The sequence below is a fragment of the Zea mays genome, chromosome 3 (genome assembly GCF_902167145.1).
Source record: "Zea mays cultivar B73 chromosome 3, Zm-B73-REFERENCE-NAM-5.0, whole genome shotgun sequence".
NCBI classification, from domain to species: domain Eukaryota; kingdom Viridiplantae; phylum Streptophyta; class Magnoliopsida; order Poales; family Poaceae; genus Zea; species Zea mays.
In genome coordinates, this window is record NC_050098.1 from 139,019,627 (window position 1) to 139,035,677 (window position 16,051).

The 16,051-nt window shown below is 43.6% G+C and overlaps 2 protein-coding genes across 3 annotated transcripts; one reads left to right on the forward strand and one right to left on the reverse strand.

Annotated features, from left to right (window-relative positions):
* Positions 1-1,411: 1,411 nt before the first annotated feature.
* LOC103652212 (putative disease resistance RPP13-like protein 1) lies at positions 1,412-7,116 on the forward strand. Of its 2 annotated transcripts, none has more exons than XM_020550317.1 (3): positions 1,412-2,460; positions 2,614-6,476; positions 6,815-7,116. In XM_020550317.1, the coding sequence occupies exons 2-3, from the start codon at positions 2,642-2,644 to the stop codon at positions 6,883-6,885; spliced, it is 3,906 nt and encodes a 1,301-aa protein (XP_020405906.1). In that variant the 5' UTR covers positions 1,412-2,460; positions 2,614-2,641; the 3' UTR covers positions 6,886-7,116. The 2 variants fall into 2 exon arrangements, with proteins under 2 accessions (XP_020405906.1, XP_020405907.1); XM_020550318.1 differs by having other exon boundaries at positions 2,614-6,424.
* Positions 7,117-9,164: 2,048 nt separating this feature from the next.
* Positions 9,165-15,715, reverse strand: LOC103650615 (protein SUPPRESSOR OF GENE SILENCING 3 homolog). The gene is made up of 6 exons (XM_020551132.2): positions 15,519-15,715; positions 13,526-14,283; positions 12,829-13,123; positions 10,056-10,300; positions 9,766-9,926; positions 9,165-9,670 (listed from the first exon to the last, which is right to left on the reverse strand). The coding sequence occupies exons 1-6, from the start codon at positions 15,562-15,564 to the stop codon at positions 9,451-9,453; spliced, it is 1,725 nt and encodes a 574-aa protein (XP_020406721.1). The 5' UTR covers positions 15,565-15,715; the 3' UTR covers positions 9,165-9,450.
* Positions 15,716-16,051: the final 336 nt, after the last annotated feature.

The window sequence follows — 16,051 nt, forward strand, 5'->3', positions numbered from 1 at the left end:
GAGCACACCCTTTTTTGTCGTGGTGTAGTTTCCTTCTACAACCTTCTAGGTTTCTGTGATAATCTAACACACCGTGACCTGGGAGATGACATTTTGGTCTAGATGAAAGCAGAAACTTGAGAACCTAGTCTGTTGTAGACCACACCTAGAATGCTGAGTTAGGGACATCTATCTTCTTGCCATTGTCTCCTTTGACCTTGGCGACGGGCACCAAGGTTGCTGCGCTATTGGTGAGGTAGTCTTTAGCTAACTTCTTGCATGACTATATGCACTTGCATTTTGAGAGCAGGATTGCTTTTGTTTAGCTTCTCAGAAATAACTTGGCTAGTGAGAGGATTGATGGTGGGTGTAGAGACTTATTATAGAAGAGGTGGATGAGATAAATCAGAGGATAAATTGATTGAAGTGTTGTGCTTAAGCCATTGTCTATTATTTATAGAATAAACTATTGCCCCGATTTACAAATATAAAAACATGAAAGACTTGATTTAGTTGTTACACCTTTCTATCTTTATATAAACCAAATCAAGTCTATCTTTGCAACTAATTATGTGTAAATCTAAATTATAGTGCCATAATTCTAGACTAGCAAAGTGCCCATACGTTGCTACAATTTTCATTTATAAGTATAGAATATAAAACAAAGACATGCACATTTTGTTGGCTAGGTATGTGTGAATGTAGGTTTAGAGTCAACAACCACGGTTCAAATTTCTATTTGTACATAATTTTATCAATTTTATTAGTTTTAAAGCTATATGCTTCTTAAGCAGAGACCACAATAAATTTTAAGGGCTTGTATCTCCTCGATGCAATATGCTTAAAGTTATTAATAAATTATTCCTTTATAAAAAACATGTGCAACCAACCTGATCTCTTGTATACGTAATCAACCACGAGCGCTTATATTAACCCAAAACTTCACATCTATTTTCCCGTCCCTGTCTCGCTCACCCAAATTCTTCTGCACTGTCATAAAGGACATCTAGAAGGTAAACGTGACAGTCGTGGCACCACTTTTACCTTCTCTATAGACAAGCGCCGCTGGTGATGTGTGGTTGAATAGCTGAGAGAGAGAGAGAGATGAGGCGTTCTAGATTACGAGTTTAGTTTTGTATTGATTGTTGGCAAAAAGTTTGTTAGATTTGTTTTTATATAATTATTGTGCGTTAACATTTAATTGAATATTTATGTGTTTGGCTAGTGGGAGTATGAGAGAGCGAGGACTCCTTTGAAGTAAAGGAAAATTTCTTGAATTCTATATTTTCTCTATATTTATAAACTAATTCATGTGAAATTCCTATAACATTCTTCCTGCGAAATTAATGCGTTCTAACTTAGAAAGGAGCCTGAGAGGTGGATGAGAAATCAGAGGATAAATTGATTGAAGTGTTGTGCTTAAGCCGGCACTGGTGGGTCCGACGGTCATTGGCTCCAGAACTCCCACGAGGCCACGACTGGTCGACTCCTCCGAGGCTGAGGCTCCCATGGGCCACTGTTCGAGTTCTACGGCGAGCGACGGCCGCCTGCTGGATCCATCGCCGCCAGCAGACGAGCCCCGCTAGGAGGAGGCAACGGAGGCGCGTCGCACAGTGCATTGTAACAGTGGAAAGTGGGAAACGATACGTACGTCTCCGTTTATTCTTGCCCCCACCTCATCTTGATACAAATGCCATCAGCAGCGGTGAAAATTGTGATGCAGTTTTCTTACCAAATAGCTAAAAAGTTCCCGAGGAAATCTCCAGCAGCAAGAGTAATTTGGGTGCGTTTCGTGTACATTCATAACTCGGAAGCAGTACTGTATTTTTTTTAAATGACAAATTGTTGAAAGTCTTGCAATAGATCAGAAATTACATTGCTGCAAGCACTGGCCATCTCTCTTTAGCAAGTTCTCTTATTACAGAAGTTAGAAGAATGAACACCTAGCCCTCTAGGGCTCTAGAGTCTAGACTATAGTAGGGGTTAGTATGAACGTAGTATTTTGAATTCTTATAAATTATTAAAATTCCAAATAACGACATTGTGTCCTTAAAACTCTGAGCACCATTTGTCATACAAGGAGTTTGCAAAGTCAAACTTCAAGTGGACTTTCTATTTATCATAGGGAAATCTCCCCTCTGAGACAAGTCAAAGTTTCAGCTATAATACATACAAATCTGCGGTCAGAATCAGTCCATTCAGCAACGGAGTACTGCAAGTAGCTATTGTAAAATGCAAAGGTGGCTGTGCTGTCTACATCTGATCTAACTATTGGCATACTTTGATGCTTACCATTGACTTCTCTTTCGGGGAAATCAACCTTGAAGTTTCCACGAAAGTGTTGTATTTAGTTCAGTCACCATCATGACAACTTAAGAACGTAGCAGATAGAACATGTGCCATTGCTCCAAGTATCCAGACTGTGCACCCTGCCAGATCTACCTTGTTTCGAAGTTTGCGCATCTGAGTTTCAGTGAGCAGGTAAATCCTTGAAGCCACCCGTCAAATAGGTGAAGATTATCTCTGTCATTCTGGTGTTTAACAATTTCTTCATCAAACAATGGGGTTGAGTCTCACATCTGCAGTGCTTCTTCTGGACATGCAAAACTCTCATATGCTTTGATCTCTCCTCAGATATCTTCCCTCACAAAAGCACAAAGTCATGGCCGCCGCCGCCACAATCATGTTCGCTGGGAAGTTGGCCGGGAGCTCGGTGGCAAATGCAACCATCTCCTTTTGGATCAACAAAGCTTTCACCTGCCTGACTGACTACTGGAAGGCTGATGGCTTGGAAGATGTCAAGGGTAGGGTGCTGCAGTCAGTGAAGAAGGTCCAGGTTGTATTTGATATCGTTGACCCTGAATACATCAAGGAACAAAGCTCTGCCCTTGATCTTTGGCTGTGGCAGTTCAGGGATGCAGTTGAGGAGGCAGAGGATGTTATAGATGAGCTTCACTACGATGAGCTTAGAGAGAAGGCAAAGGATCATAAGGTCAGTGACTGGGGCTCCTCTTCTGCTAAACTGAAGCATAAGTTTGTCAAGTCCGTTAAACATGCTGGTGTCATGGGTAAGACTGTGAAAGAATTTACTCACCGTGGCACACTCAAGAGGCTGAGGAAAGTCTTGGAGGGATTAGAAAAGGCAGCCACCGAAATTGTGGCTATCCTCACAGTCACACAACATCTCAAAGACATTGGTTCAGGTAGTAAAAGGCAGGTGAATTTTGTGATCAAGGATCATGACACTGGTTCAACATTAACTGAACCTTACTTTGTTGGACGAGAAGAGGAGAAACAAAAGATTGTGCAATGGCTGATTGAGGCGCCAGTGGAAGCATCTGAAATTGTGAGGAGTACTCACCATGTTCCTATTCTCTCGTTAGTTGGCCATGGTGGAATGGGGAAGACTACATTAGCTCAATATGTATGTGAAGAGGCTGAAGTTGTCAATGATTTCAAGGTTATATGGGTCCATGTTTCTACTAGATTTAGTGCAACTTCCGTGACAAGTAAACTGCTGGAATCCGTCACAGGGGTAAAACCTTGTGCAGATCATTTAGAGACGCTTCAGCAGATGCTCAAACAAGAACTCAGGTCTGTAAAGTTTTTCCTTATTTTGGATGATGTCTGGGAAGATGAGAATAAAAAGGAATGGGAAAATGTATTCGCTCCACTAAGGAAAGCAAAGAGTGGGAGCAAAATTTTAGTAACAACCAGAATGCAGTCAGTAGCAGATATGGCTGCAAATGCCATGGGGGTTGAAAGAGAATACCTGGAATTAGAAGGGCTGCAAGAAGATGAAAATCTTAAATTATTCAATCATCATGTATATTCTGGTAGGAATCCACAAGATTTTGAAAATTTAAAACCCATAGGTGAACATCTTGTAAAACAACTTGGAGGATGTCCCTTGGTAACAAAGGTTGTCAGCGGTTATTTGCAGTGCAATATGGATCCTGACAGCTGGACCGATTTCTTACAAGAAGGCCTTGTACATTTTAATGGAAGTGAAGATTATGTAATGGAAACTTTGAGATTAAGCTATTATTGCCTACCGGCACAGGTCCAGATTTGCTTTCGATATTGCAGCATATTTCCGCAGAACTATGAATTTAAAAAGAAAGATTTAGTGTTGATGTGGATGGGTTCAGGATTGATATCACAACATGGAAACAAACCAAGAAGGATTGAGAATATTGGGTATCAGATCTTGGCTGAGTTAACTAGGAAGTCATTCTTTGAAATGAAATTCAAGGTACTTCAGTATAGTCAGAGAAGAGAAGAATATTACGTCATGCATGACCTGATGCATGAACTGGCACAATATGTTTCTGCTGGCGAATGCTCAACATTAATTGATCCCGTCATGTTGGAAAATGAGAGTGAAAATATTCGACACTTGCGTATTGCTTGTGTTGACAAGTTTTCTGCTGAAGAGGTCAAGAAAATCACACGTTTTAAGAATCTGCGCACTGCTATTATTGATGGTCCAGGTTTGATTGACAACGATATGGCAGTCATGGTTGAGAATGTTATACAAAAATCAAAATCCTTGCGTCTACTGCGATCAAATCTGGAGAACACATTCCATCTTCCTAAACTTGCTGATTTAAAGCATCTTCGTTATGTCTATCTGCATAGGATATCACTTGAGGGAATGCGTGGGCTTGTTAAACTTCATCACTTACAGCTAGTTGATTGTTTGAATGATTGTGGGGAGGAACTAAGGCAAGTGATGTGTTTGGGGAACATTGATCATCTGCGATATGTAAATTATGGGTCGCGTAGAATTGGTGAGTTTCCAATTGGTAGACTCACTTCACTTCAGGAGCTGCACAACTATCGGGTACAGGGAGGTGAAGGTAACAAAATAAGTGATATCAAGAACCTGGGTGCTCTTCGCGAACTAGATGTTTTCAGCATTGAGAATGTTGAAAGTCTTGAAGAAGCTGATAATGCCAAGTTAAAAGAAAAACCATATCTCAACTCTCTATCTCTCATGTGGTCAGCACGTGCTGATGCGAAAAATGGGAAAGATGATTTGATTCTTGATCATCTTGAGCCACATGCCCACATTCGAAACCTGAATATTTCTGGTTATTGTGGTGCAAGGCCTCCTATTTGGATTGAAAATCTCCATGTGAAGAACCTGGTGTCACTTGAGTTAGCAAGATGCATGTATTGGGAACAGCTGCCTTCACTCGGAGAATTAGAATGTCTTAAGAAACTTTTGTTGGAGTGCCTTCCTAGCCTACAACAGATTGGTCAACCATCTCAACTTTCCAACATTAGCTGTATTGGTTCATACCTTCCTCCACATCTTGACACATTGATTATAAGACATTGCAAAGAACTGAAGCAGATCCCTATCCTACCACCCTGCTTGGTTCATTTGGAAATATGTAGGGTTGGGTTGACCGAATTCCCAAGTATAGGCAATATACATGGTGAGAGTATCGAAAGCAGGCCATCTAAAATGCAGTTTGTCAGTGTTGAAGAATGTGAAAGTCTGACCTTACCTAAAGGAAGCCCTCTGTTGCAAATACACTACATCAGAACAATCCATGTCCTACACATTAGTGACTGTAAAGAACTGGAATCTGCTCCCCTGTTCGATGAAATGAGAAACCTTAGAGAGCTCAGCATCATAAATTGCCCTAAGCTGAGGGCATCAAGCGAAACTGAAGGCAAGAACCTGTCACCATCACTAAAGAATCTTATAATCAAGCAGTGTGGTGATCTAGTGCATTTTCTTATTAAGTCACTACATGGTCTCGTTAACCTTTCAGAGCTGGTACTAGAAAATTGCCCCGGCCTTCTATCCCTTCCGTCAGCTGATGTGTTCAAGAGTCTCAAGTCGCTGAAGTTCTTGGAGGTAATTGGGTGTGAGAATCTTTCGTCATTTGGTGGACTCAGTTCCCTTTGTTCCCTTGTTACACTGAAGATTAGCTCCTGCAGTAAGCTTGCAGCTCCACCTGTACTGGGTGGTGCTGCGTCTGGTCCTGCTAATTATGATGATGATGTTATAGAAGAAGAGAATATGGTGTTGCCTGTTAATTCCTTGCAGATCGACTATCTTGAAGTTGATCTCCCATGTGTATTGAACATTGAACCTCTCAGTAGACTTTGCCACACCAAAGGATTGGTAATTGGAGGCGGGACACAGATGGTGAGCTTGCCAGAGCAATGGCTTCTACAGAACCACAAAGAACTGCAGTCACTAAAGGTGTTATGTGCCAGTTCATTGGAGTCTCTGCCACCAAGTATGCGAGCCCTGAGAGCGCTCAACTTCTTCTTGTTGTCAGGAGCTGGGAAACTTACATCACTTCCAGACATGCCCTCCTCCCTACAATGGCTCCATGTCATAGGCTGCTGTCCAGAGCTGGTGACCCAGATTAGAGTGAAGGACAACCCTGAATGGAGAAAGATCTCCACAGTTCCCAAGGTGCACATAGCTGCTGCCAAGACTGTCCACTCTTCTCCTCATACTTTTCATGGTATTTATGCACCTCTCTGACCCGCATACACAATTGCTTTACCAATAGAATGCTGAGTTTTCAATTATCCGTTGTTCTATGCCATGTATGTAGAGAGATTTAAAACTAAAAAAAGGCCTGTGATTTACCTATGCTTTAGAATGGTATCTAAGCTTCGTTTGTCTTTCTGAAGGATAAACAAATATCTTGGAAGGTAATATTATCTGGCTGTGATTTACCTATGCTTTAGAGTGGACTCGTGAGGAATTTCCTAGGCTGCAGTTTTTACCTTAAGTACTCTATTTTCCATTGCTTATTTTACTACCTATTATCTAATGCCTGAACATAAACTTATATAGGTGGTTATTGCTTCATGTATGGAAAAGAGTGCAGTGAAGAGACAATATATGAAGTAACCAATAACCATTGAATTATAAGCTTGATCCACTCCGTGTAATTCAAATATGGGGTAACTATTGTTGTTCTTGCTAATGTGTTTACTAGATTCTTCTTATACGATAGCTCTGGTACTTTACACTCTTTACTATATTCTTCTTGCTAATGTGTTTACTAGATTGTGCACGATAGCATATTGAGGTTGTAGCTATTCCTTTGTTTTATTTAAATAAATGTCTGGTCTGTGTAACAAGGTATTTACACATAGCTATTGCAATAAGAAAAAGTTGCGAAAGAAGAATGAGACCTAGGATGCTCAAAGCCGTCTATCAACCTGCAATCCATCTATGTTCAAATAACTTGACACAATTGCCTATATTCTATTGTACCATGAAGGCATGGAGATATAGCCAAAGCCTTTAAAACTCCATCGCCGTCTTACAAAACAAGCTAAAGCATCTCATATGTCTCAAAAGTCGAAAATTTGCATGAAACCAACCAGTCATCTAGTAACATGACCCAATAATAAGGACATGTTTGGCAGCCAGGCAACAGGCACACCAGTCAGCCACCAACAGTGGGGCCAATTCCTATGATGCTTGTTCCCTGTGCAGCAGATGCCCAGCGGGGATCAGGTGCCCTATGGTCATTTGGATCAGGTGCCCCATGGGGATCAGTTGTAGAAACAGAAAACAAAAACTCTGTGGCTCTTGTGATTTAGAATCAGTTTGCAAACTGAACATGGAATTTTTCTCATATTCAGAATGGAGTTTCTATCAGCATAAAAAATTCATCAGGCCACACAGCTTAGAGAAGACAACCCAAAACCAAAGATTTCATAAGCATCAACATCAAAAGTTTCTAACTTGGCAAAATCGAACATCCAAAAAAATATGGTTCTGTATTAGCCAGTGCACTCTTACAAGCTACAAAAGTGTGGCTTCCACCTAAATCATCAACTATAAACCTGATCATATATGTACATAACTGAGATTTTTGCAAACAAGAAAAAAATGGAATTCCAACCTCTCTTTCAACTACCCTTGCTAGCAGGGGGGGGGGCAACAAGTAGAACACCCCTGGGCAATTTCGCTCCAAGCTTCTTATAGTTCAGTGAACCATGCAGACAGCTCACTATCTACATTGGAAAATTCACATTTTTAGTAAGGTTCTTAATGATCATCATCCAGATTCAGTAAACACTAATACAAAACTAATTCTTCCAATGGAAAAGGAAAAACTTCAAGCTAACGTAATTCCTAGTTACTAAAGAAAAAAACAACATTCAATAGTTAGGGTCTGTTTGGAAGCCCCCAGTTTTTAAGAAACTGGTTTATAGAAATTAAGGTGGTTCCAAACATATCAGTTTATGCTTCGGTTTATAGAAATCAGATTATCAGTTTCTTAAAAACCAAGAAGCTGGTCTCTTATAGCTAAAAGATAAAAACTGGTTTCTTAAAAACTGGGTTGTTTCCAAACAGGACCTTAGTCACTTGCTAAAGGACATTTTAGGCCAATATGATTGCAAGATATAAGTTCACATTAATCACCCAACAGTTTATATCAGTCCTGTAGTCCCAGACTTCCAGGAGCTATCACATTCTGTTCATTTTCAAAGTGCTCCCAGCATTGTTCGATTTTCGGCAATGAACTTTACACACAAAATAGTGCAAAGGCATGATTTACTACAAGTGGCACATTGTAAACTACAAGGCAAACAGGCTTAATTCACCTCAATGAAACTTAAAAGATCATATACAAAGCTTTGCTTCTTCTGATGTGACAACAAAATACTTCAAAGTGATCACTGATCTGAATGATGCATGGAGTCTTTAAAAATTGTATCATAATGGACGACCTAGGCTCTTATAGAAGTCTAACAAATGTGAAACAAATGTCGAACTGCAGCGTTGTCTCGGTTGGACAACACTGTTGGACACTTCAACAGTTAGACCCGGCTAAGTGTCCATCAACAGTTTTTGAGACATGGCCAACAAAAATTAGCTAACTAGCCAAGGTACTTGAACATTATGTCTACCAACTTGATAAAGTTTGACTTATTTACCACTACTAGTTTGAACAAACACAATTCTGGAGACAAGTTAACTCATAGTATCATCTTCACTGGTCAAAATAGAATTAAATGAATAATTTTTTGGTTTATAATAGAAAATCATTTCACAAGCAGCAGCAATTAATACTACACAATCAATAGACGAACTAAAAAGGTTTAATGAACTCAAGTGTAGTTACCTAAAACACTGTTTGCACTGTAGACCGCACTGCTCATAGAATGAAGTTTGAATATGAGTATGAGTAAACTGCTAGAGATGGCTTCCCTATCTCACTTCATGTTACAAACTCTTTACTCTATAGACAGCAGTCTATAGAGATGGCTTAGAGGGCAAAATCGAAGCTGTGGTTTGACCCCATATGCCATCACAGCCTCACAGGCAATACGCTCAGTGTTCAGATGCTCGAACCACACAGTACGATCATATAACGCGGTGTTGGTCATGTCATGTCTCCATATCACGCACACTACCACAACAGACACCATGTTTTAGCAACATCTATTGAATATCTCGCTGAAGCCTATTCACGAGCTGGAGGCCTCAAAAGTATCTGGCTTATGCTTCTCCATCAGGGCCGTCAGGGCTGCGTCGTGATCCCTCTCCAGCTCCAGCTCCTTCTCCATGTATTGTTTCTTGAGCTTCATCTTCTTCTCCTCGTGGCCTTTGATCAGCTCATCCCGCTCAGCTTCAAACTCTGCCACATTCTTGACCTGGCAATCAATGAACTTCTGTACATGTTCCTTCCTGCACAAGATACACGACATGGTTGAAGCAGGAAACAAAAAGCAACAGCTCATTATTATTTTTTTGTTCCAGTTCTAGGTGAATTAGCGACACACCTTAGCTTACGATCTTCTTCGGTAGTTCCAGAATCAACATCAAAGCGTCTAGCCTTTGAGCGCTCCTCCTGCAGCAACTTCTCAAATCGTTTTTCTTTATCCTCTGTGGCCTTGTGAATACCCTCAATTTGACTATGAAAAAATTCCTCCTGGTGCTTCATCTGCAAAGCGCGGAATCAAGGCCCTAAGTATCGATCTTTATCATTTGTTACTTAAGCCATTGACACAAACTTAGATGAAAAGAACATGTTCATTGGTTGAAAATGTAACCACTTGTGTAACCTTATTACCTCTTCCTCATACTCCAAGTGCTTCTCTTTTGCTTTCCTCTTGACAAATACGTTCTCTTCCATAGTCTCACGTAGCTTCTGGGTAATAATACCCAATGTTTCTTCTACTGCTTTAGATCTCTGCTCTGTCTTAACCATCTTGTTCTTTAGGTAATTCAGTTGTTGGTTATCTTCACTCATCTGTTTCATCTGAATCACCACCATCTCATTGTAAGACCTCATCTCATACTTCTGGCGGCTTTTACCTGAAATTATAAGTCAAAAATATAGTTAGCAATGTAGAAAGAGTGAAGTCGTTGATGTATTGATAATAGATGGAGTACAATATATATATAGACTCAACCCTAACCCTAATGGGCCGGCAGCCCAACAGTGGTGCCGGCCCACACACACTCACACACACAGTCTAACACCCCCGCAGTCGTAACGGGCGCACCACACACGATGAGACTGGAGTAGAGGCCGAAGGTAGGAGCCGATGGGTTGAAATCCCCTCGCAGCCGCAACGTCGTGATGGTGCGAATGTTGTGACTGGAGTAGAGACCAGTGTGTGCTCCAAGAAGACGATAGCCCTAGATGCCGAGGTAGCCGAAGTCGAGGTGGTCGCGGTCGGGAGACACGCAGCAGAAACCTGTTCTTCGGGAGGGGTCGACGTTTGAGCGTCAACGATCGGCAGGGCGACACAACAAAAGGACACCAGCAGACCGACCTTCCCGCTTCTTCGATCGTCCGGGCGTCAAGGAGCCCCGCAAGGGAGGCCGACAGCAGCGCACGCGTCTGCGTCGGTCATGGTGTCCGCGCCTGCAACAGAATAGAAGGGGAAACGGCAGATCGGTCGGGAAGGCCACGACAGGGATAGATCCAGTCGGGAAGACGCGATCCAGTCAAAGGGACGGCGAATCGAGCTGGGAAGGTCGCAGCAACGTGGATCCGGCCAGGAACAACGACGGATCCAACGAAGGCGATGAAGGGGGGTGGGTGGCGGGGTGGTTCCAGCCAGGCAGGGGCCTGCGTCGGACCTGGCAGGGGATGGGCGACGCCAGTGACAAGAGAAGCGTGAAGAGGAGGTACTGCTCGATGACGACGCAGTCAGAGGACGCGGCGGCGGCACGGATCCGGGCGACGCTGTAGAGCCTCAAGAGGGAGGGGTGAGCAGCGCAGGGGCCTGCTCAGCCATGGACGGGGAGTCGACAACGTAGGAGACCGAGCCGCTGCCGGGGGCGCCTGCTACGACGGTAGATCAAGTGGCCAGCAGCGCAGCAGAGCCGGCGGCGGGGACTGGACCTGGCAGGGTCGGCCCGGGGCTGCGAGGAAGGCGAGAAAGCGAGGTGGCCTGCGGTGAGGGGCTGTCGAGCCGTGGCCGGAGAAGCGCGCTAGCGCCGAGGAGGATCGGGGCCGGCCACGACGGACAGAGGGAGGGCTACAAGGGCGGTGGCTGCCGGATGGTGCCGGAGAGCATCGTCGCCACCGCACCGAGCTTCTCCGGCCTACTGCGCGAGCTCCGCGAGCTGGAGCAGAGCGTTGCGTCGTGGGGCGCGCGGAAGGGACACCGCCACGACCGCTAGGGCAAGCTCTCGCCGCCGGTGCCGGCGCTGCGGCATGATCAGCAAAGGAGGGCCAAGGGTGAGCCCAGGGACTCAGAAGAGAACCGCTTCGTCGACACGGGCGAGGGGGCGCGTGGTGGTCGTCGGCGAGGAGCGCGTCCAGCCCCATGCTGCCGGCGGGGAAGTGGCGGGACGACGCGGAAATCGGCCTCCCGAGGCTGGCGGTCGGGAACGGCGAGGAGGCCGCGAAGGACGAGGAGGTCGCGCTGGAGGACCAGACGACGTCGAGCTCCAGCGCCTAGATGCCGTGGGACTGGGAGCTGGCGTCGTCGGGTTGCTTGAGCAGGCCGAGGAAGCGGAGCGACGAGGAGGCAGTGGCCATGCGGCGACTGGAGAGAGAGGGGAGGATGCGGCGGCTGCTGGGGAGCGGCGACTGGGGTGTGGCTGCCCCCGGGAGGGAAGGTTGAGCCTCCCGGGGGGCAACGACGGTGGTGTCCGACGGTTCTAGCGGCTGCTGTTGGGGGTGGGTGGTGGCTGTGGGTGGATAGGAAGGAAACCCTAATCTGGTACCATGTAGAAAGAGTGAAGTCGTTGATATATTGATAATAGATGGGGAACAATATATATAGACTCAATCCTAACCCTAATGGGCCGCTAGCCCAACAGTGGTGCCGGCCCACACACTCACACACAGTCTAACAAGCAATTCTCCAATTTAGTTAGTAAAATGCTCGACATCCTGTTCGGTGGATGCAACATAACCACACTACTACAGCTTGATGTCTGTTTTTCAAAGACACAACACTACTTGTTCAACTTGAAGGTTACAGATTACAATTCTTTGATTTATCTGTTGTAATGTTCAAAAAGTCATACTACAAATGGTCAAAATTTCTTGACTATTCATAATGGGCAATGGTTTATCACAAACAATACAACAATGGCAACACAAAGCTGCACTTTGTTTTAAAGATTCGTAAGTTATCACTAAGCGATCTAATGGACACATGATTTTGATTTAGTACAAAAAGTCACATTCCAAAAGTTCATAGAGAAATCCTCCCCAAACAGGCCCTTGAAGAAGGGAGCTGCACTAAACTGAATGTCCACAATTGATTGGCGTATAAAAAGCAGGAATTCACGAAGAAGTCCACTAAATAATGTTGTTTACAAGAACAAAAATAACATATACATAGAATAGAAAGCATTTAGTTTGTAAGAAAACGTACCCTGGCAATGTTTGTTAAACACCTCCATATCCTCTTTGCTCGCTAAGAAGCCGTGTAGTTGCCTTTTCCCACCAGGTACAAATCGATCCTTGCGGAGGTTCCATGCATTCCTGTCTGTACCTTGAGCAACAAAGTGCCTATGCAGACGTTCAGCTTCTATGTAGCCCACCGCTGAGCTTTCAAATAATAGCAAGCCCATACCACGGTGCCCAGAGGGACCATAGGCATGACGTGCTTTAGTTACTGCATAATCTTTAAAATAATCAAGGAGCTCTTGGTTCCCCATGCCCTTCCACTAGATTAGGTCAACAAAGAAACAGAAATCAGAATGCAATACAACTTAATTGTATAGCTCTTTAAGTGATATAAAAAGGTCTTTTTTCTATAAGATCTAAGAAAGAAGCGATCCACACTCAGCTCAAACAACCGTCGGATAAAGCCAATTAGAAGAATGATATTAGGTATCAGATAATAAAGAGAATCAATGTGGTCAACTGAGAATGCACAAGACAAGAAATATAACAGCTAGGTAATAAACTTGTCGGCTTAGGGAGATCAAACGCTCTAAGAAGATGCATAAGTGTCAAGTTATGCTTAAAAGGGGTGAGGGAACCCAACTGCAAAATCTGTACTTACCATTTCAAAAGGGGGAGGGGATACTACAAATGTGAAATCATATATAAAAAAAATCAGTCACCTTATCATCGTCATCTTTTTCCAATAAAGTGTTCATAACAATAACCATTGGTGGCCATACTATCTCCCGATCGGTGCTTTCTCGTAGTCCTTTCCATTTCCCAAATTGTTCACCCGCTGGTACCGCTGAAGTTCCCCTGCGAGATAGCTCCTCTTCCAGCAATGCAGCAAATTCTCTGTGAAGCCTAACCCTTCTAGTACCCTTAGTTCTAGCATGAGTCACTAAAGGTTGCAGCCCTTTGTACCTGTCAATTGCCCCAGGTCCATTTTGGCATGCCGGGCAATGCCATGACTTAGTTTGTTCATTAATCTGTTCCACACTCAATTTATTCAAGTCTTCAAAGAACTTTTTGAACCACTTGTTCATTTTTCGAGTCTCAAAACTTTTCTCACTTGCATCAGAATCATAGTCATCACTGGTATCATCACCCAAATCATCATCGTCATGTGATGTGGTGTTGTCATCAACATTCTCCACCTCACGGTCAGAACCAGTTGGAGGAGCATCATCCTTCTCGACTTCAGAACCAGATGGGCGAGGCCCGGATGGCCACTGCCTACCATTTGCCAGAGATGGAGTAGGAACAGGGCGTGGTGCTTGTGGTGGCGGTCTAGGATTGCCTCTGTTAGCAGCACCATTGCCACCCCATGCTGTCCTTGCTGTGTTAGGTGTCGCATTTGTGGAACTCTGTGGTGCCCGCTGTCTCCCAGCTACTCGGCCTGATCTCTTCTTCTTCCCCACGATTTCCCAGCCATCATCTGTATGCAGGGTAGGATTATGCAGTGGACATAGCCAGAGTTTACCATATCGGCAATGTCAAAACAATGTGCAGTAACATAATTTCCCCAACAACCATTCAGTTATTCAGTATGTTATCAGGCTCCATGAAAGAATGAAACGAAGTGGAACAGAAGCTAAAAAGACAGCGAAAAAATAACTACCAGCAACCATGCAAGTAACCTTATGAGGAGACAACTGAATGAGTACCAGACTTGACTAAGGACAACCAAAAAAAAGAATTAATTGTATACATGCAACTCAACTCTTATAAAATTAGATGATTAGTTCATTTTGATTCCATAGAGTGGCATGAAAATGAACTAGTTTCCAAATTTTTAAAAATTGAGCACCATGTTTCCAACTGACCCAAAAAAGTTATAAAATTCGCAACATGCATAACTTACTCCTATTCAAGGCGTAATCCGAACTCACGGATAGAAATCGAACCCCTATTACGAACCGACCACATAGAATAAACACCAAGAGTACATACCGATTACATAAGGATAGTGAACTCAAAGAGCCGTTAAAACGTCAAGCAACTACTAACATTGTAATACAAAAAACAACTACCACGGATGAGAACATTAATCCTTTGTTTATTTTAGGAAAACTGAAGAAATGCAAAGTATTACAATGGTTTCTAACAAAATAAGCAACAAATTATTAACTCATAGACCACCGGTTTCTTAATCTTGACCCAAAAAAGGAGCAGGCCTAACAAAATATGATTTGCACGGAGCACACGATTGACGATCCCCCAACAAATGATTAAATCTTCCCGTCAAGAAATGACTATCCTACCAAGAACAAACGCGACAAAATCCAAGAGCAATCTGCCAATCTCCAAATCCATCCAAGAAGACTAAACTCAAATCAAACGACAAAATAGAGTTAAACTACACAAGCAGCACCATGCATCCGCGCAAAGCGCTGATGACCCACTGCAGCGCCCAAAACAAACCCACCGATTCCGCACCCACGCCATGCAGCATTCGCCCCTCGTTCTCCAAAACCCCAGTCTTACCGAAAGAAACCGCCCAAAAACCGAGCGACACACGCGACCAACCCGCAAGCAAGAGACAAATCAAATCCACAAAACAAAACTCCCCGCAAGTCCACCCTGAACCCTACCCGACCACCTCAAATGATCCGGCATTGCACGACCCGTCCACCCACGAACCACGGGAGGAAGAGGGCGAGAGGTGCTCACCGGAACCCGGAGGCCCGCCGCCGCGATGATCGCCGGAGCCCGACATCGATCGCGCGCTCCTTTCTTCTCTCCGCTACGGCGTGGTGGTGGGTGAGGGTTTACGTAGGGGCGCGCTATATACCGGGGAGATGCTAGACGCAATGGAGACGCCTTTGACAATGAGCGGAGCAAGCATATATATACGGGGGAGATGCTAGGTGCGCGCGGCATGTTTGGTTTAATGTGAGTAGGTGACTCTAATTACTTTTACTCACTAAAATATCAAACAGAAAGTCTTATTCTAAAGTTTAGTTCTCTAGTTAGCAAAGGAATGACTAAAGGTGATTAAAGTGACATTTTCACTATATATAAATCAAATTATTAAGTCCTCCCAATTAAGCGAGATTATAAAGGTACAAACCAATTAATCTAATATTGATTTAATGGATTCAAATACCGAGCATCAATATTAGATTCACACAAAGATCCGGATGTTGGATCTAGTAACTAACTACTAGATCAAGACAAGGTAAAGACACATCATTAGTATCATT